Source organism: Pipra filicauda, unplaced genomic scaffold (assembly GCF_003945595.2).
Source record: "Pipra filicauda isolate LSUMZ 115617 unplaced genomic scaffold, ASM394559v2 scaffold58_size5111680_pilon, whole genome shotgun sequence".
Taxonomy (NCBI): Eukaryota; Metazoa; Chordata; class Aves; order Passeriformes; family Pipridae; genus Pipra; species Pipra filicauda.
The window spans coordinates 2,802,556-2,824,045 of NW_024104742.1; the positions used below are offsets into that span (position 1 = coordinate 2,802,556).

Consider the following 21,490-nt stretch of genomic DNA (forward strand, 5'->3'; position numbering starts at 1 on the left):
TTTTCTTTCTTGTGGATTTTGAGGTAACTTTAAAGTTTAAAATCTTCAATATTCCATGGAGTTAAATAAGACGGTAAATTATGGTTTCATTTATTTAATGCATCCATTTTTTGTGTTCTCTTCGTGTTGTCCTTTCTGATTGTTTGTTGCTGTTTTAATTTTACAGTTCAATGGCTTTTTCAATTTAAATGGTAAAAGCCAAGTTAACCTGCCATATGTGACGAATGTTAACTGCATGATGTGGTGTTCTTGTTACTTTTTTTCTCAAAGACGATTTCCCCATCCCGCACACTTCAGTTTTGAGCAAATGTTATCCTCCATGCCACCTTCCAATATTTAACCCTGTATTTGCTGTACAGACATTTTGATAGCTCCACGTTCTGTGAAATTTTAGCCAATTTGTCCTCTTGTGCTCCTTTTTTTATACGTTACGATTTCCTAAGCATTTGTGCATTTTTTCTTACAAGTTATGTTTTATCGTTTCAAGAAATGCTGTTAACCTGGCAGTATTAAAACTGAATGAGCAAGGCCTCTTGGACAAATTGAAAAACAAATGGTGGTACGACAAAGGAGAGTGCGGCAGCGGGGGAGGTGACTCCAAGGTCAGCCTCAATGTCACCACAATCGGGTACCTTAGCAAAGAGTAATCGGCAAGGCTGTTATTTCGCTTCTCAAGAAAAAAAAAAAACCAACCCCAAAAAAGAAAGCAGATGAAAACCATTTCACTAATTGTGATGGGGGAGAAAAAAAGCCATTTTCTTGCTCAGTAGCTCTTTCAAAGAAACGGTCTTATTTAATATCATCAGCAGGCTTGGTCGAGCTTGGAAACCTTATTTAACTAACAGATAGAAAGTCCAGTACTGGTGGGATCTACTCCGAGCAAATAAGTGAGGTGACTGTACAAGAAACCAGTGATGGCATCTGGCCTCTGTAATAATCCCTGAGGACAAGGCTTCAGTCCTCATCCATGATTTAGCTGTGATGCAGAGCGGGTTTTGAGAGGCTTTTCTTGCCAGGACCAGCTGTGCCAGCACAGACCTGGAGATGAAAGGGCTTCTTTGCTCTTTGGGGCAGGGGTCAAGCAAACCAGTACCAGCACGTGAGGCTGTGCTGGCCTGAATTGGTGCTACGAGAGCGCCTGGGAGGAAGCCTGATCTGCTGAGATGCTGGGGTGGGGCTGCAGCTCAGGGAGGGAAAGGGTGGCTGCTCACCTAATCACAGTGTGGGCCAGAGATAAGAGTTAAGCAAGGATCATGGCAAAGACATAATGTTACACAGAGATTGTAGTCCCCTTTAATGGTAAAACTGTAGCAACAAGGGTAAGGTGAGGAGCTTGTGGTAGGCAAAGCTGAAAGGAGGTGCATTGCTTGCAACAGGGAGGTGTATTGCTGCACCAAACTGGATATTGATCTTAAGGGAAGAGGGTTTGGAAGTTTTGCCAGGAGTATTCAAATGTCACCTTTTGTACGGCACTGACCAGTCTTCTGCACACACGTGTGTAGGAGCCCTGCCTCTGTGTTTGACGTGCCTTTGATACAGATGTAGGCTCAAATCTGGCTCTAGTCACAGCAGTGGCAATGCTGTCACTGCCTTCTGCTGAGCTGAGGCTCCCCCCAGCCTTCCAGGCAGCGTGTTTGGTAGTGAGGCTCATGAAGTTACTTCAATGAGCTCGTGTATTGCAAAAGTTAACTAATGTGCTTTCCTATTGCCACCCTTACCCTGTAAAACTGGCAGTTTCTGCAGTCTTTAACCCAGTGAGGAGAAGCTGTAGCTAAAGTAGTCAGGGTACTGTTTGTCACCTCGGGTGCTGGAATTACCAAGAAAATTAATTTAAATGACATTGTTATACTGAAAAGTACTGAAATTCATTTTCATAGTGACACTCTCCTACAGCTAGTAAAACCAGTTCTTTAGGGAACAATAACTCCTAATCTTGCTTATAAAAATGCTTCAGCTTTGGTCCAAAATCAATAATACCAGTATTTTCAGTAGACTGCAGTTTTGGACAATTACTGCAAATTACTGCTGCATTCTATTAATAAGAGTTGCTTACAGTTGACTACATAGGAAATTGCTCGTCTGGTCATGTCTGATGTTAGCAAAAGCCACTGTGTAATACTGAAGGAAGGAAAAGCTCTTGAATTCAGGTTTGTTCAATAGCTGGAGGTATGCAGTGCTCAGCAGCAGCCTAGTGATGAGGATGAGCTTTTTTATGCTTTTTAGCTCTGCTGCTCATCCTTCACAGAACATTTTTATCTTATGTCATACTTGGCAGTATATTAAATGTTTAATATTCTTCTGGGATCCAGCACCTCATTGTCCAATGCTGCCTCCATGAAAGAAAACTGTTTGTGCAAACCAGCTCCAATGAACTTCATTGCTCCAAGTTCATTGAATTAAACTCAGCCAGTAAAACTTCCAGCCCTAAGGAAACTAAAAAGGATTTTTTAAATGGTCGTAATTAGGGCAGGGCCATCCTTCTATTTTTGGCTTGTTCTGAAAAACCTTTTACAAAGAGTGATCTTGTCTATTAGCAAACCCTTGGCCTGCTCAGGAAGTGTTGCAGGAGCGAGTCAGGGATGCTGTGATAACATGAGTTGGTACCCAGAGAAGAGGGAAGGGGAGCAAACACATTTATGAGTGTTTTGCTGTTTTAGTCCAAAGTGCTGTCTTTCTGCAGTTTGTTGTAACCTGCTGTGGTGAAGGACTGCTGTTTGTCTGAGCTGGAGACACCAGCTCTCGGGGCATGGCTCAGCTGGCACAAGTTCCCAGGGAGGAGAACGTGGGTAGGAGAAGACCTCCCACCGAAGACTAAGCTGAGGGAGGCGGAGGAGGGATTAGTTGCTGTTTCCAGGGGTGTGGTAAATCAAAGGGCTTTTTCGTTATGAAGTGGTTTTTCTGTTGAGGTAGCATCCCGTAGGCTCCGAGTGCTGCAGGCTGCGATGCAGCGCCCTTGCAGCAAACAGGAGGTGCCTTCCCTGCAGTGCACTCCCCCAGCACCGAGTTCAGGCCATGTCCCCACCCAGCGGGAGCCCCGCTGCCCTCTCAGGAAAGCTGAGCACCAGTGCTGCCTTCTGGGCACTACAGCTCCAACAGTCTCGCTGGCCTCTCTCTCCTCTCTGTCCTCCCACCAGAAGTTGCCCTCATCATCTCATCCCGTCTCTCCGGTTAATTGTTTATACGAGCACGGCTTCATTTATAGAGCTTTCGGAGGAGGTGCTTCAAAACTGTTCTTTTTTTTTTCCCCTTAAAGGAGGTGGTAGCTGGTGGGAATCAGAGCAGACGGGGTGGTGAAGGTGCCTGAGGCTGAGATACAGAGCTTGCACGGCGTCACACGGGGTGGTGTGGGGACCATTGCTCACTCGGGGCAGCTCTCTCTACCGGCTGAGCTGACAGGCCCCCTCTCAGCTTCTCCAGTAGAGACCCAGGCTTGGGAAATCGCCACCCCAAGTTTGCAATCATCCGCCTGCTACCTACTGCCCATGGGTTGTGTGCAGGTGAAGGAGTTGTTGTAAACTGATAGTGCCGGGTTCTTGAGTTGAATTCCTCTGTGCACTCTGATATTCTAGCTCATGCTGAAAGCCAGAGGTAAGTATGCAGCCTGCTTGCCTGTGCCAGTGCCCATCATTGTACCACAAAGGACCCAGTCACCCAGAAAATGCCCTCCTGTGCTTGTCCTCCCTGCGGCCTCGCATGCGGTGTGCCTGTGCTTGGAGAGGAATGATTCTGAGTTGTGAGTTCATCTCTTGTTACCATATCTTCATTGACATTGGAAATTAATCAGTGACTTCCAATTTCACAAGGATTTTGAAGCGGGAAAGAAGAAAAGGTATTCCATTGACTTTCTGCAATATTTTTAATCTGTTGGGTTACACGGAGTGTAAGGTTAGTCCTGTGAGCTTCCTGTGCTCCTGGGGTTCACTCATAATTTAAGACTAAAGAGATTGTGCCATTTTAACAAGATTGTTTTAAAGGCCTCAGCTGACATGTGTCTTGTTTTCAGTGCTACCAGTCTGTGCCAGCGCTGGTGTGGAGCAGAGGGTGCCAGTCTGCCCTGAAGTGCCTTAGCTGCCGGTACTGCCCTGGCGAAGGGAGTTACCTAGTTTTTATAGTGGTCCTTATTTAAGAAGTCTGAAGGGGAATGTGCTCTGTCTATATGTAATTTTTCTGGGATGCATGTCAATACGTGTGGGCTGACTTGGCTGGTGCAGACGTTCTGGTACGTGCATCAAAATTTGTTCACTTTGCCCTCCTAAACAAGCATAAATTCAGTTTCATGGCAAAATTATCCTCTCTTCAAATGCTCTTATACATGTAAGATGAGTTCTCAATCATGAGAGAATACAAAATAACAGTTATAAAAAAAATATTCCAGGAAATATGTTATAGTGTATTACAAGTTTGGAAACTAATTATTTTGTTTATTATACAATCCTATCATCTTGGGGCTGAGTGACGGCTGAATAGGAGTTTAACAAGAACTAGACAAAAGGGGATGCAGACAGCAGTAGCAGGCTGAGTGACAAGTGAAATTAATTATTCAGCTGCATAGGAACAATTTTCTGCTAAGATAAATTTCTATAGTTCTGCTGTTGATAGATTTCTTGTATTCTTATACCTTCATGGTAACATTTAATGACAACCAACACGGAAGGAGAATGTTTGAATGCAGCTTCTCGCCAGCTTCACGCGCCAAGATTCCTTGCTAATTATTTGACTCAATTTTTCTTTAATATATTCTTTTTTAGGCTGATATCTCTTTTGGAGGATATCTGTGAAATGACGTGCAATGTAATGCTACTTCATTTTCCAATTGTTTCTTTTTAATCGTGGGATTACTTTTCAAATGTGCTAGTTGTGTTGTGCCCTCAGAGCCACGCTCCATGGAGCATCACGTTCCCAAGCCCTTCCGAGCTGTGAGCGCGGCCATTAGCAGATGGAATCTGTTCCCCCATTTCCCTGTGCCGGTTTGCTTTGATACATTTTCAGCACAGCCGTTGGCATTTGCAGCATAATTTTTTTAAGTGGCATATTTTTAGAAGAAATCTGTTATGCATTACTTTAGATGATACCTGACACCTGAAGAGCACCATTGCCAAGCGCGTCGTGCGTAAAAGGGGACATTTGGGGAAGTGGCTATCTCTGAGAGATGCAGCACAATTTATTTGAGCAATTTGTTTGGAATTATGTTCATCAGCATGAATTTCCTTGTCACCCATTCTATAGGCCTGGGTTATGAGCTGGAAAAAGATAAAATGGCCGATCAGAGCCAGTGACAGTAACATAGAGCTTAATTTGTGCTCAGAGCTGGGAAAGTTATATGAAATTATTGTATTGTGCAAATTAGTGACAAAGCAAAATAATGCTTTAAAAGGAAGACGTCAGAATATTGGTTTAATTGACAGCTATTACTTTATAGCAGATTAGGAAATAATACTGTGTATGTTTTGTGCCAAGAATGAAGTCTTAATGCTCTAGAAGTTCATTGGAGTATCTCACTTAGGGCACTGCCAGAAAGGGCAGAGAGCCTGCTCTGGTTTGCAGAAATGGCAGTGCTGTTGTGCAGATTGTTGAGGGCATTTCCCTGGGAATGTAACTGGGATACTCAGAACAAGAATTTGGGATGAGCAGGTTGCCCAGGCTGGGAAGGAGTTGGTGGAGTCAGGGCTGGTGGCATCTGAGGAATCTGAGGATTGGGAACTGTTTTGTTTTGCCTGTATAACCTTTGTCATCCTGGGGTCTGGCTTTGCTGCCTTGCCAAAGCCGGACCTGACTGTGTAAGGACATGTGCTTGTGCAGCATTAACTGCAGCAGTGCTGCAGGGACACCACATCCTGCCTTTATGGCCATAAGAAATCTTTGTGAAAGACTTGTTACTTGTGCACTCTTTTTAATAATACCTGTGGTGCTTAACAGCTAATTTCCATAAATTGCTTACATGAGTCATTTATCCTGTACGGTAAGCATCAGTGTGGGAAAAGGGGAGGCAGAAGGCTCCATGGGACTGGAAAAGGAAAAAAAGGAAAACCAGCAGCTGGAAGTGGAGCTCCCAGCAGCAGGAGCAGGGCCCTTTCTTTGAACATCTCCCCGAGGGTCTGGGCTTGGCTGTTTCCTCTTTAATAGTAACTGCTGTCATTTAACATACAAAGGGAAAAGTAAATGCCTTTCTTCTTGTTCTTCTTCAAAGTGACTCTAATGTTTCAGCATTGAGCTCACGTGGACGCAGGCACTTGTGCTGCTCTGTGGATTTCTCTGTGCTGGCCAGCACTGTAACCGTGGGTTGGACACCTTTAGCTTTGTACAAGCGCCGTAGCTGTTCTTTGAATGTCTTGTGTAGCCTTTGGACTAAGCAGCACCTCCCTGCAGCCTGCGGAGGAGCCGAGAGCAGGAGCCGCAGAAGAAGCCGTTCCAAGAGGAAAGTAAAGACGGGGGGAAAAATGGATGTGTCTAGAGGCAAGAGAAAGAGAAGGTGAGGGGATAGCCCACATGAAAGGTAAGTTGAGTCTCTTGCTCATACCCATCCTGATTAGAAAGGATCCAGGCAATGGCAGAAAAGATCCGTGCTGCTGTTTCAGATGTTGTAGGTTTGAGTGTGACGTTAAGCATCTGCCCTGCCTTGTTCTGCCTCCCTGTTTGGGGAGTTCTTCCTCCTACCCCTCACCACATCTGTACCTCAAGTCTTGGGCACTGCTATGAATGAACTACAGTGACTTGTTAACAGCTTGCATTTCCTAATCCCATTGGCATGGTATTATTGCATTAGCACTTGGCACTTCTATTAAATTATGGTCCTGTTAGTACAGAGTTTAATTTGTTTGAGCTACACTTATGAAACATATAAATATACTTTCATATATATATTCTTTCATAGAGACAGCTGCTGCTGCCAAACACAGGCTGCAAACTCTGCAAAGAGCACAGGAGCTTGCAGCCTCAGCTGGTAACACATATGGCTCTGTACAGGTGTGCACAGTGTGTGTAAATGTTACAATGACATCGTGCACCAGTTCAAATGCCTGAATTTAAAATGTATACCTAGTTACCACAAGGAAAAACATAACAGATTCTGCAAAGATACAGTCGTTGCTCCAACCTGCCCTAAAAAAAAAAAAGGCAAGAATCCTTGAGCTGACCAAAAGCCCTATTTACAAAAAAGCCCAGTAATGGAGACTAGAACAAAGTTCTGCTACGAGGAACTATTGCAGCTACCAAGTACTCAGCAGGAACTAAAAAAACCTGTCCTCTGGCAACCAGGGAGCTGCAGCCCCAGGATGCTGCTCACCAGCACTTGGGGCCCTGGGGTCTTGAGCACAGGGAACTGCTGCTGGCTCTGCTATTGAGGTAAAACAACATCCTTCTGCCAGAGGGATATATTGCTCTGCCTCTGAGCGCTACCCCAGCCATTGACATGCAGTGTATTTCTTAGGTGGCTGGGGGTTATATGGGGCTTGAGGCGCTGAGTTTTAATCTTATAATTTTTAAAACTCTTTGTCTCTTCAAACTAGGTGGCTTTCACTTTTATCCCTTTCTCTGCCCACCCATAAAGCATTTCAGTCCCTCAAATGTTAAATCTCGGAGATGTGCAATTGCTGGTAACATAGAGCAGGGGAAAAGTGTGGGTCTGAAATAGTAGCAAAGAGCAACCAAGGGCTCATTTCTTAAAGAAATCCCTGGTGCTTTTTCCATGAATATTAAATGTTCAATGTGGAATACCAAAGATCACTTTCTGAGATAGAAGATAACAAGTAGGAACAGTGATTGACAATATTGGTTTATGTCCATGTTATCAGAGCTCTTCACTCCTGCTTGGGGTACCAGGTAACTGTAGTCTTTAAAGAAACACATGGGTTTGAATAATGAGCCTGTTTCCACCCAAAATCTCCCCCATCCCTCACATGTGGGTGTGTCACAAAACATGAAGTTGTGGCACAGAGACGCTGCTAAATTGGTGTATCACGACAGGCAGATGATCTGGGCAGGAGCAGAGCCCTTGGACAATGCGTTCACCCCCAGTTTGTGTCTTTTCAGAAGTTATTTCAGTAACAAGATCTGACAAAAAGTCCATTCAATAGTTGCAGATCAGGCTGGGATTTATAGAGCTTGGGGGAATAAAGTGCCTCATTTGGTTCAGATGGGTCTTTAACCTCAAGCGATGCCCTCTAGAGAGTAATGCTGGATTTGGTGTATCTTCCTGGATTGTTTCTATCTTTATATTTTAACAATACCAAGATGATCATTAGTGAGATTTTTATGGTATTCTGTCAAATTAAGCAGAATGCCTGGGCTTGATTTCTGCCTTTGTCAGTGCCCTGTGTGGCCGTGTGCCTGCACGGGCTGGCTCGGGGATGCAGCGGTGGCCACTTGCCTTCTGGCCCGCTCAGCTGCAGTCAGCAGGACTGGAAGCCCCTTTCAGCATCAATTCCCCTTCCTCCTGCCAGCCAAGTGGAGAAGGCTGGTGATTCTGCATGATGTGTAGCAGTGAGGGTGTTCTCTGCTGTGCTGGGTGCAGTGGCAAGCAATGGTGCAGTTGTTCAGGGTCATTCTCCCTGTGCCCTTCACGTATTTACCTCTTGGAGCGTGGCAAAGGTGACACATCCCACATGTCCACAGCAACTACCTGCTCTGCTTCCTCTGAAGTTAGTGTAGATTTGCCTGTGACACCAACAGGAACAATTAATTCAGTATTTTCAGCAGTTCTACCCAAGAGGATTTTAGGAAGCATTTGGAATTAAGAAAATGCTTGTTTATTTGTGCCTTAATCCACTTGCCTTTCCTGTCACTGTGACGTGGATTTTAGAAACCCAAGCATTTAACTTTTGAATTCTTTGATGTTATAACCTTGTTGGTTGAGTTGTGCTGATCTTGGCAATCCCAGAGATGCTCCAGCCAGCAAGGACAGCTCTGGTCATAAGGAACAAAGGAAAACAATTCCTGCTGCAGAAGTGAGAATGCTCTAAATATGTCAGATTGCTAAATTAAAGGGATTAGGTAAAAATAAGAGGGATTAAAAAACTCAAAAAACACTTTATAATGCAATAACTAAGACTTGGTACCACCACGGACTCTCGCCTCCTTCACATCACTGGGATTTGGATGGGAGGGTGATGAGTCCTTTGCAGAGAACACAGCCCTTGGTCTGACTATGGGCCACACTCTGATGTGGAGGGAGGATGTCACGCTTCATTAATCTTGCACTCTTAGGAGGGACAGATTGGCCAGACGCTTCCTGTGGCTTTTTGTTGCTCTGATGCCACAAATCAGCCATAAACCTGGCCTAGCCAGATATTAGTCCAGATTTACAGCTGTTCTGTGCCATGCTGTGTGACACAGCCGGAGCCCGGGGGTGTCTTTGGCGCTGCAATTTCACCTCCCCCAGTGGACCCAAATGGGCAGTACTAAGGTACAGTGAAACAGAAACAGCTTTGCTGTGAATACCACATCCCAAGTGGTGTGTGCCTGCACTTCCACAGCACTTCTTCAACTAGAGGAATTTGGCGTCTGCTGTTGTACTGCTGGGAAAAATGAGCAAGGGCCTGTTGGTGACCACAGAGGATTCTGCATCGTGGCAGGTGTGGAGTTTGGTGCATGGGGAGGTCACGTCTCAGGCCTGCTAATGATGGACGAGGCTCCTGGTGACCATATTTACCATATGTTGGGAGCCAGCATCCATCTGCCTGTGTGAGAAGAATCCTCATTGCCACGGGCCTGATATTTCATCTCTGAGTGGACTTTTCTGTCACCGGATGAGATGGACCACATCCCTCCCAGGTGCTGCTGGGGACATGGACGTCCTGCCTGAGTAGCCCTGCAGAAGCCATGGAGCCCTCCTGGGACCACTCATGAGCAGTGAAGCTGCAGAGGTTGGAGCTCTTGCCCAGCATTTGACATCCTCCTGAGCCAGCCGGGATCCCTCCTCAGCTGATCAGCTCTTCTGCAGCTTGTTCTCTGCTATCCTGAGCCTCAGCCCTGGGCATGAGTGAAGAAAGGATATTTTCAAGACAAGAGAGGAGCTCTCAACGCTGATGTTATCCTGGTCTTCCTTCAAGCTCATGGGTGATTTCTTTATCCTCTACTCCCAGAAAAGCTACATTTTAACTCTCGAGGTGCTGCAAGCAACAACGTTGCAAAAGTGCCACACTGTGTTCTGTACGCCAAATATTCTAGGGAACATCGGAAGTGGGCTGATGGTGGAGGTGAAGGAGCAGTAAGACCCAGGTAGTGAGAGGTACCAGGGCAGCCCTTGGGCAGTCCCACAACCCTGGAGATTCCGTGCAGCCCATGCACTGCCCTCTCTGCCCTGCCCCACTCCGAGGAAGCCCTTCAGTTAGTGCTTTGAAGAGCCTTCGCTTGTTACACCTTTACTTTGCACCTCCCTTTTCTGAAAGATTGCTTCTAAAAACTCTAAATGAATTCTGAGCAATGGTTCATCTGGTTTGAAGGAACAGCGTGCTGCCTGCCATGTTCATTCACTCTCCTTGGCAGTGTTTGGGTTTGGGTATAACATTTATATTACATCCATTAGAGCATAGAATGGGGTGTGAATTACTCAAAGCTGTTCCAATCATCACTTAAAATCTTTATGGATTGCAAGTAATAAACATAACTACAGCATTGCTGAGACTTCATGCCACTCAGCCACCAGTTAGACACAGCTAAAAAGAGTCTGCAGATTATTGGGTGAGATATTCAAGTCCTAAAGTGACTTTTGCTCCTAATTTTCACTTGCAGTGGTTACCGGCTCTTTGTATCACCTGCTGTGACTTGTGAGGACCAACCCCAAGCACTGGCTACAAAGCCACTAGCATCATTCCTGGAAAATGGCCCTTTCCTGGCAAGACCGCAATGTTCTTTTCATAAATTAACAGTACTTTTCCAAGAAACTGCTCTGACTCTTCACTGCAGTCCAAGTTTGTTCAGGGAAGGGTCCTGTTTGCAGCACTGGCACACAAACACGATGGCCAGTAACTGGAACCCAATTGCCTGAAGAACAGTGTGGCCAGCTTTTGCAATCATATGTGGGACCTGCTGGACCTCTGTCTTAAGCCAGTAGAATTAGTGATGGCAGTAGGTAAAACATCTGGTTTGGGGTTATCGGCTTTAAATAGGTGCAGGAGAAATCATGAAAATGAACCTAAAAGGTCATTAATCAAACTGCCAGAAACCTGTTATGATTTATAATTTGAGAGGGGCAGAATTTCTACCTTCCCACTTTTGGGACTAATAAAGATCTATTTCTTTGATGATTAATTTACTTGTCCTCAACTTCAAACTTGTTCTGGCCAGAAAGAAATATTATAATGCCACCAGTTTTCTCAAGGGAGATAAAATTTACTGCAACTAACCTGCAGTAGTGCTTTGGCAAGAGGAGGCAAAGCAAGAAATCCCTCGGACAGGAGAGAGTGTCTCAAAGAGAAATAAGAAGAGAGATGGCCTCTGAGTCGTCATGTTCCCTCTTTTCCATCTGAATGGCATGAATATAAGATAGATAGTAATGAAATAGAAATGTAATGAATGCTCTGCAAAGAGCACATAGCAGCTCCTTCTTCTGAGAGGGGGCTCTGCATGCTGAACATACTCAGCTTGGAGGTGATGTCATATTTTATACAGGATCAGCCTTCATGTCAAAGAAGTGCTGTAGCAATTCCTGAATTTGGAGAGTTTTTAAACTTGAACCCAAAGCTTGGGGGTGAGATTTTAATGAGTGAATGCACATTGTTTCTCAAAAATCAGTTCACTCCATCAGTATTGTCCTGACACCTGGGGCCACCAGCAGCAAGGGGTGCAAAGGGGCTCGTGTCCTGTGCCCAGAGGGGCTGGAGTGCAGTAGGGAGGAGGCCCCAGGGCCACACAGCAAAGGGAAGAGGAGGTTCCCTTTGAGATGGTGTTACATTAAATTTGGAAAAAGACTGGCATGGCTAGTTTTCCAGCAGTAACTGATGGCTGAAGAGGGGAAGGTAATACTGCCAGCACCTGAATAGAGTCTTCTAACAGGGTAGCAGAGAAACCAAACAGCTGAAACACCGGTGAGACCCACCTCTGTCCCAGGTGTAAAATCATGTTTGTGGCAGCCTGTCATGAAGCCTGTAGAATAGAAATCAGCCATAGCAGATGGCTTAATTGTCTGTGAGGGCAATACTATTCCATAGGAGGCTCCTGGTACTGTTTCTCTAAACTCAAGTCTTCCAGTCATTTGTAGATGTCAGCAAAAAAAAAAAATCCTAGTCGGGTTTGTAAAACTGCCCAACAGATCCAACCTCACGTGCTTAAGCCTGGATGAGCCAGATAAACTGGATGAAAAAGACAAACAAAGAAACAACAAAATCCTTCAGTTATGGGGAAGAAGAAAAACACTGCAAGTTTCTGCACAAGGATACCATCCTGTGGCATCCAGAAAGCTGATGTCTCGATCCAAATGGCCTCATCTCGGTTTCTTGGTGTACAGAACACAAGAGAGCACAAGTGCTCAAACCTCTGAACGTTTTACTTGGATAAAAGCAACCACACTAATAGAGAGCTGGTCTGGAAACAACATGGAGGAGATGAAAAAGAACCACATCATAAATTAAAGCAAGGAAAAACAGTGGAAGCCGCCTGGGAAAGGGCTGAGGACCTCATAGGTTATCCTATACAGCCCATCAACAGCAACCTAGTTAGAAAAACAGCTGAAAGACACAGAATTATCCCAGGAAAAAGATGAGGAAATGGAAGTCTTTTGAGAGAGAGACACAGAAACTGAGGAAATTATCCTCTGGGCTGGACAGAGAGACAAGTAAGTGGCTGGGGACACAGCCTTCCCATGGGACCCAGGCAAGTCGTTTAGTGTCTACTTTCCTCTGCCCCTGAGGTGATTAAAAAAAAAATCTCCCCATCAAACAAACAGTGCCAGAGCAACCTGTGGAAGTTCTTCTTTGTACAGCCATCAGCCCTCACTCCCAAAAGAGCCCTGTGCTTCCCTCCACAGCAGCCCACAGAACACTTGACGACTTGGTGGCCTTGGACTCACTGGCATGGGCTGGGCGCTGGTGGGACCAGCTGGTTGTGAGCTGAGGGGAGGTACAGATGATTCGTGTTCAACAGGTGAGAAAATGCCAGGATCCAGACATGGCACTCTGCACTCCCATCAGGATCTCAGCTAAAACCATACCTGACTCTGTCTGTTAAATTGAACCAGGTTACACAACTACTCAGAGATGAGCAATCAGAAAATGTACCAGCAGCCAGGCTCGCTTTCCAATATATTTACTTACCCTGGGAATTTGGGAGTGGAGGAGTTCATCCCACACCGGCTCACACTGCATTCCTGAGGCACTGGACCAGTGGTTGCAGAAGCATCATGTCTTCTCCCACCATCAGGTCGCTCAAATCCTGCTGCACGGGAAGCAGCTCATGCATTAGGAGGTCTTGGGATTTATTTCCTGGAAGCTGACAAAATTGTTCCTTTAACGAAACAAGCTGCATTTTTTGCTTCACAAATTGGTGCCTTTTCTTGCACATTGAGAGGGTGTTCTCACTGAGGTACCAATGTTCATCCCAGTGCCCCAGTCAGCAAAACAGCCGAGCCGAGGGGGGCTTGGAACTGGCTCAGGCAAATCTCCAGGTCGTGTGCAGGGGGAACAGGATGGGCTAAGGCAGGGGAGGAACAGCGCCAGCAGGGGAGCCCCCTGGCATAGTGACAGCTCCACCAGCAAAGCCTTGGTGGGGCAGAAGCAGGCAGTGGCTCCTTGACACCTGTCTGCCCATCCCATTCATCTCCTCATGTTGGGACAAATGGGTGGACCAAATCACCTCTCTCATACCCAGGCTGTACGCACTCAGCCCTGACAAACAGGGCCGTGACAAACTATAGTGAAAACCCCAGTTTAGGCAAATTCCCATCTGTTTAGCTAAGATAATTTTAGTTTACTACTTTTTCTTTTTTTTCTTTTTTTTTTTTTTTTTTTTTGGCAATTGCGTGTGCACAATTAACTGCAATCTTGGTTTTGAAAAAAAAATACAGCACCCTAATTAGCATATTAAGCCTCCTCATTTCCCAGTACTGTATAATGTTGTGAAAGCTAATCTATAATGTATTGGATGTTATGCAAATTCTTGGTGCTCCATATGGGGTTTGTAAAGGCATGCAAATTAAAAATAGTGTTTGGAATAGGACTGGGGGGAGGGGAAAATTTGCACAATAAAATATGCAGGTAGGAGGAAAGGTGTTTATAACCTTCTTCCTATTGTTTGTGTATTCTCAGCTGTACAATGCTTTTCAAAGCAGAGAGATGTGTTGCATAAAATCTCTCCAAATTGGATGGTTTTTAAATGAAATTTAAAATGAGAGCACTGTTCTCTAAACAATAATTCATCCCACTCTCTGCTGGTGCTTGTAAGTGGTAGGTAAAGGCACTCAGCTTTCACTGACTGGCATTTCAGTCATGCACGGCTGCTCATAGTGTGTTTGCCTGGGTGCCACTGGGGGTCTCAACACAGCCACTGCTGTCCAGGAGAGTCCACAGTGGTGGCCTCGCTAGGACCTGGCTAGTGGCCATCAGTGTAACCCAGCGGGGCAGGTGCATTACTTGCAGCACCCAGGGTGTTTGCAGTGTGCAGAGCGTGCTTTGATCCTGTTAATGTTTTATGGCCCTACCTACAGGAGGATGTAAGTGTAGCTGCAGCACAGCTGGCTTTTTAGGATGCCACTGGCTCCTGGTGGAGGGGCTCTGTGCCTGCTGCCAGCGCCGAGCCAGCAAACATGGTCAGTCTCCTGCGGCTTGTCACCGCCAGCCGTCGGCTGTGTCCGCCTGAGTGCGTACAGCCAGCCCTGATTGATACTTAATTAGATTACAGCTGCCGCTTAAAAATAGCCATTTTATAAAAATAAAATCTTGGCTGGTGTCAGACGGAGCCCTGTGCAGACCAGAAGTGGTGCTGCCTCTCCCTGGGCATCCAGGAAGCTCTGCAGGCAGTGCTGGCATTGCTGCCACTGGGATCAGGGACTGGTGGTTCTCCTCACCTCGATGGCTTTTCCTTGCCCTTGCCTTCCTGGTGGCCTTGGTGACACCACACTGGGTCATGTCAGTGGGAGTGGGAAGTTCAGCTCAGGAACTCTTGAACATGCTCATTTTTATCTGGTGCTGCACAAGCTGCCTGGGCTCAGCTGAGCACAGCCTATCCCACCTCCATGGGCTGCTGCCCTCCTCCCTCAGGGCACGTAGCACCTCCGAGGGCAGCGCTGTCCGGCATCAGCCACCGGCAATCTCACAGCCATCTCAGAGGCAGCTCCTTCGCAGATGAGGGAAGGGGGCTTTTCTTTACCAGCTACTTCTTCCAGCATCTTGCCCTGCCCCAGACATGGCAGGGCTCGACCCTCCTGGTCTGGGGACCTCTCCCTAAATTCCATTGTGCAGTTAAGCTTGTATTTCAGGTGTTTTGTATAGGTTGTGCTACTCTTTCTCCTGAGTGTCTTCCTCTCAGCAGAGTCTCAGGCCCTTTGGCCAAGGGTGGGAGAAAGACAGGGAGCAGCAAGATCCAGACACGAGGCTGGCCCTGGGGCAGACATGGGCTCAGCTCCTGCATCTCCTCCACTGACAACAGGCCTGGATGGACCCAGAGCGGGCCGTGCGTGTGTCTGCCTGGTGTTATCCCATGCAAAGTGGCACAGCATGGCTGAGGATAAGGGCCCAGCCCTTTCTGCCCCACCAACTGCCCTGCACAGCCATGGAGCAGGAATCAGAGCTTTTCAAGCAGGAGCAGGAACTGAGGATGTCCCTTATGCAGGGAGCCTGTCTAATCGAAGCAGGCAGGAAAAAAACCCAAGACATCACACAAGGAGGAAGTGGAAATGACAAAACCCGACTGAGAGCTCCTCGGGTGCTGCTTTCCCACAGGAAAGAGGCAGATGAGCTCAGGTACCCTTGGGCTGTGGGCTCTTGGCAGCACCAGTCAGCAGCTCCTTTTGTCCTGCCAGCATTTCCCACCCTGGGCACTTTCAGCAAGCGTTTCGGTATTCACTCATTTGCTTCACAGAGGTCTGCATTTGCTTATTTTCTGCTGCAGTTCCCTGGGCTGGGGGAGTTCAGGATGCAGCAGCTCCGGGGAGTGCAGCCAAGCACCGTGCCTCCGAGCACAGCTCCTGCAGCAGCAACCACAGGAGCTGGAGAAGCCACCGCTGGCAGGGAAGCAGCCGAGAGCACTGGCAAAGCCTCCCTCCAGGAATGCACCCTGGGGGTTTTTGCTCTGCAGATGTGCACACACACACACACAACTGTGGGCTGTGGGGGACCGGGAGCCACGAGCGCTGTTTGACTGTGAGAAGCCACAGGGGCTGGATTTGGGGCTTCTGTCTGTTAGTGCAATACGAGGGTCCTGCTAGATCAAACCCACCCGAATCCATAAAGCTACTGCAGGTGTCTGTGGGGCACCAAACTGGGAAATTGGCCTTGCTTTGTTTCTACTGCCTTCATTTAACAGTGAGTGCCGATTACTCAAAGCGATATGGGCAGGACCTGGTAATGTAGAGATGCTCTAGAGTTAACTTAAGGGGATGATCCAGTTGCCTGCAGTGTAAATACTTTGTGGCCAGGAACCCTGCTTTATCGCTTTGTATAGTATTAAAGTAGTTTAAAGATTGAATAACATAAAATAACATAATATAATGTTATTTATGTTATTTCCCACGTGAAGAACTCCTGTAAACCTTGCAGTATTGAAACTCAGTGAACAAGGCATCTTAGACAAGCTGAAAAACAAATGGTGGTACGATAAGGGTGAATGTGGAGCCAAGGACTCCGGAAGTAAGGTCAGTCGCTGAAGGTCTTTTTGTACTGATTAGCAATCACATTTTGACCCACTGTTTGTTTATACCAAGAATGACTTTCAGAAGTTGCTATTTACATTTTGAAGGTTGAAAGAAAAAGACTAGAAAAAATAATTTAAGTCTCAGAACATGACAGCATTTTTCTTATATGCAGTAGCAGACTGTAGTTGTAAGTATGTTTTACTGTGTGAGTATTTTGCTAGAAAAACATGCAGAGAGAAGCCCCCAAAGTCTCCCAAGGTGGTGTTTTCAATTAAATGCACAAATTTTAGCACAGTCATTTTGTATTATTCAGGCCAGCATCTTTTCTTATTTTTAGTTTTATTGAAAAAACACATTTTTGTTTCAAAATTATGACTTAGCTTCTCTACATGTCAGTTTGGGAGACAGTCACATGCTTGCTAAGGATGTAAATTTTCAGGACAGACCATTGATAAGGAAAAAACTCCTCTCCCACCTTGTTTCCCAATTCAGTCTGAAATTGGTTGGATTTTTTTAAAAAAAATCTAGAAGTCCCAATGGTGAGTCATTACCTAAATGTTGTATATTCCTTTTTATATTGCTTTGAACCATTTTGCTGCTGTACTACCCTGTTGCCCACCAGCTGTGCTGTGGGGCTGGCCAGCCTCATGTGGAACCACTGTAGTCTCCAGGGGAGATCACGCTCCTGAGGTGGATCACCCCTTAAGTTGCAGGAAATATTTATTTACACCATTCAGTTAAAAGAAAACACAGAGGGTTTTTTTTTCTTAATGCTTATAGACCCATTGGGGAGAAAAACCCTGTAAAAGTGCTGGGCTTGTTGGAGTGAAGGACATTTTCAAAGGCACTAAGAGGAGGAGAAATCCAGCTCCAGCTGAAATCGGTCGCAGTTGAGTGCCTAACTCCCCTGGTGCCTTTGGAAGTGCTCTCTGTAATCATTCAAACAGAAAACTGTAATTTCAAAGCACCCTCTCAGTGTCGGAGGACAATTTCAAGTTCCAGCGAAGCCAGTAATAAAATTTCATTGATTTCAGTTGGACTGAAAGTTGCTTAGGGCACAACCCTGTAGCTGTTGTATGAGATAAATTTGGGATCATGGGATATGTGAACACACAGCAGCTGCAGAAGGGAAGTGCAATTGGAAAGAGGTATAAATGAGTAAGATCTTTAGTTTACATGGCAGGCTGTTTGTTACAACTGCATGTATCCAAATTGCTCGTGAAATGCACAGACACTTGCAAGGTAGACCCTATTTTATTCCGACTATATGCGAATTTTTCCCTCCTTGGAGAGACTTGTTAACCAAGCTCTGTCAGCAAGTGTCTTCTCTGGGCACAACCAGGTTGCTCTGGCACGTGCCTGTCCATCCCAGAGTGGTGTGGTGTGGTGTGCCAGCCCAGCCAGGGCCGTGCCAGCCGCCCTTCCTGCCCACAGCCAACCCGCCTGCCCATGCAGCAGCAAAATGGTTGCAGCTCTATTTATTCTGATTACAGAATCCTGTTCTTAGAAATGCAAGCTTCTCCCCCATCTGACATGTATTGAAGGAAGGTAAACCCTGGCCAGTGATTTTTGGTTTACAATGTCTGTTTTTATTCAATAACTCAGTCTCCCAGAGGTGCTAGTTTAGCTCAGGACTCTGCTGCTTGACGTCTAAGTAACTGACCATCTTCCTAGGGTGTTGGGTTTTTTTTAATATTGAAAAAAAATGTAAATAAATTTAGCAGCATCTCAACAATTTTACCTACATTCACCAGAAGCAAGTGTGCAGTGGTTTGGCTTTTTCTTGTTCTGGTTTTGTCACGGCCTTTTCTAAAACCCACTGTTTTACTCAGCCACTGCTTTCCCCGGCACAGCTTTCCCGCAGTGCCTTTGCCACCAGGGATGCTCGGCCATAGGCAGGTTTGCTCTGGGACACCAAAGGCCTGGGACAGTCAGTGGCCAAAAATATCTCATCGCCTTGGAATCAGCCAGGGCTTCACCCGCCACAGGGTGGAAGGCAGAGCAGTGACTGCTGTGCAGCCCCAGGCTGCGGGGATGGGGGGACAGCACTGGTCCGTGAGCCGGACACCAAACACCACGAGTGCAGCTATTCCTGCTAGGACTAAGTACAAAGTAACTTGTCTGTCTGCCCGTCTGCTTCTCACAGCCAAGCTAACAGCGTCGCTCGTTTCTCTTAGGACAAGACGAGCGCTCTGAGCCTGAGCAATGTTGCTGGGGTGTTCTATATCCTTGTGGGAGGCCTGGGGCTGGCCATGATGGTGGCACTGATCGAGTTCTGCTACAAGTCTCGGGCCGAGTCCAAGCGAATGAAACTCACCAAGAACACGCAGAACTTCAAACCTGCTCCCGCCACCAACACCCAGAATTACGCTACCTACAGAGAAGGCTACAACGTGTACGGCACAGAAAGTGTGAAAATCTAGGGGTACGGCTGCGGGCGGGAGCTGAACCCGCTGGGGTTTCCTCTTTCTCTCTTTTTTTTAACTGTCTGTGCTATTGTGTTGTGTGCATCAGCGGGCTGCTGCAAGAGGGCTTTTGAAACATCATCTTGTGGCAGTCTCGAAGTGTCAGTGGTTTAAATTTCTGTCCTGATAAGAAGTAAGCTTGGTACCATCCTGTATTGCACACAGTGGTAGCTGGCTTCATGCTGTAGTGAGTAACTCCTCTCTCCAGCATCGTGCTGGTTCAAAATGGAAGTATTTTGTTAAATGCTTTAAAAATCACATCTCTCTTGCTGGTGATCTCTTCCCCTTTCTTTTTTAAACTATGATCAGGTAAGTGCTCTTAGGAAGTCTCAAAAAAAATCTACAATAGAACAAAAACTTCTACACTAGAATTTGTGATTTCTAAAGCAGGAAAAAAAAAATAGAGCTGAATTGCTGAAAAATTACTCTGGAAAAGCCTGGTTAGCCCACAGCCTGTGCCTCTCCCCCGGCTGAGCTCTCCTGCCCCTCGCTGCCAGGCAGTGATGAAATCTTTCTGGTTTTATTATAGATCCTCACCCTGACAGCATGCAAGAGGAAAAGCAGTAGAGAATGTGGCTACTTCATGGATTTGGACCACCTGAGCCAGTCGTACTCTCTCCGAGGTGTCAGGCATGACACGCGTTGATGATGGTGCAATGTACTTTTAATAGGAAAAACTGATTTTTTTTTTCCTTCAGTGCCTTATGGAAGACTCTGAGACTCACAACAATGCAAACCATCACTGAAATATTCTTGCTTTGCTTGAAAGAAGTAAAAGAAAATAAGAGAGGAAAATGAAAGAAAAAGAAAAAGAAAATTAAAAAAAAAAGAGAAAAAGAAAATAAAACCAAAAAAAAAAGAAAAATGAGAAAAAGAGAAAAGGAAAAAGAAAAGGAAAGGACTGGTAACAAGATATTGGTATGTGAAAAAAAAAATTCTTGTAAAAAAAAATCAGTGCAACGAAAGCCATTCTTTGATACCACTGCACAGTAACTGAACTTGTGTCCTGAAAGCAAATCGCAGCCGGTTTCCTCAGCCACCCCAATCGTATCAAATTATGAAACTCCTCCTGACACAAAGCCTCAGAAATCTGCTGCGTGCGAACGTGGACCGGCCTGCCACTGCTTGTAGGAGCTGATGTCAAGATGTTTCAGTATTTACTTACAGTGGTGTGATTTTATTTTTTTTTCTGAGCCACTTTGGTCTCTCCAGCTAATTTGAGCAATTCTGTATAACAGTAAAAGGTGTAACACCTGAAGAAAAGAGTCTGTGCATTCAAACCAATTAAGGTCAATGACTGTGAATCCGTAAATCCAAAAGAAGGGAATTTGTGGAACTGCATGTCTTGCTTCCAGATCAGTAAATTAATTCCTTGACAAGGTAGCTAAAGTGCAGGCAGAAAATATTGCATTCCTTTTTTTGTTCTATCATCAGGCATACCTACAGGTGCTTTATTAAAATGACATTGGGTGGCTTTTAAAATAAAAAAATAAAGGAAAAGCTACTTGCTGTTTAGGTTCAGACCATATATCTCTTTTCTTGCTGTGCATTTGCATTTTAATTCACTGTTTAATATCAAGCAATGAAGCAAGAGAAGGGCAGGTTAGTTTTTCCCAGGCCTGCTTCTGCTTCACCCCAGTTCTCTCCCAACTAGCACTGTGCTCAGCTAATGCTTCTCAGTAATGGTCCTTGTAAAACAGAAGTAAGGGAAGAGGATAGTAACTCAAATTAGAGCTGCAGTTCCAGAGTAATAGTAAGCGATCTAACATGACTCCTGCTAGTACTGTTATATTATATCAGCTCCTGCCAACTCTTGTTTCATGGCTCCTGGTGAGAGGATGCTCCTGTCCCTGCCTCTCAGTGAGGAGGACACGGCGCTCCGCCAGCTCTGCTCCAGGCAGGGGCTCGCTAGCACTCACATCCAGCGTCTTAGACAGCAGCATTTCAGCCTGGAACCTCTGCCTGGAAACTACTTAACTTCATCTTTAAAAATAAAAATTTAAAAAAAAAAAAAAAACAAAGGGAAAAGACAAAAAAAAAAAGAGAAACCACAAACCTTTAAACATATTGTCAATCACATGGGAAATGTTCAATGGAATATCTGCATACTAATTACCTCTAATCGACAATATGTATTTTCTGTAGTTTACGATATAGAGTTTTATTTCATCAGTAACATACAATGAAAAAGAAACTCATTTAAACCAGTCTGACCCTTAGGAGTTTAGTTTGCTGATGATAGATT

General features: G+C 45.6%; 1 protein-coding gene across 5 annotated transcripts in view; it reads left to right on the forward strand.

The window, feature by feature from the left end:
* The window catches only part of GRIA3 (glutamate ionotropic receptor AMPA type subunit 3), a 146,281-nt gene extending 126,225 nt beyond the window's left edge, over positions 1-20,056 (forward strand). Inside the window, exons 14-17 of one of the 5 annotated variants that reach the window (XR_003539858.2) lie at positions 488-602; positions 16,666-16,780; positions 18,958-19,205; positions 19,775-20,056. Coding sequence is in view for 3 of the 5 variants with exons in the window: in XM_027716383.2 (XP_027572184.1) it covers positions 488-602; positions 18,958-19,203 (361 nt within the window). In the remaining 2 variants the exon portion in view is untranslated. Of the gene's footprint in view, positions 1-487; positions 603-16,665; positions 19,206-19,774 lie in introns of all 5 variants that reach the window. The other 4 variants (XR_005565953.1, XM_027716383.2, XM_027716382.2 and 1 more) reach the window with 4 other exon arrangements.
* The last annotated feature ends 1,434 nt before the right edge of the window (positions 20,057-21,490 follow it).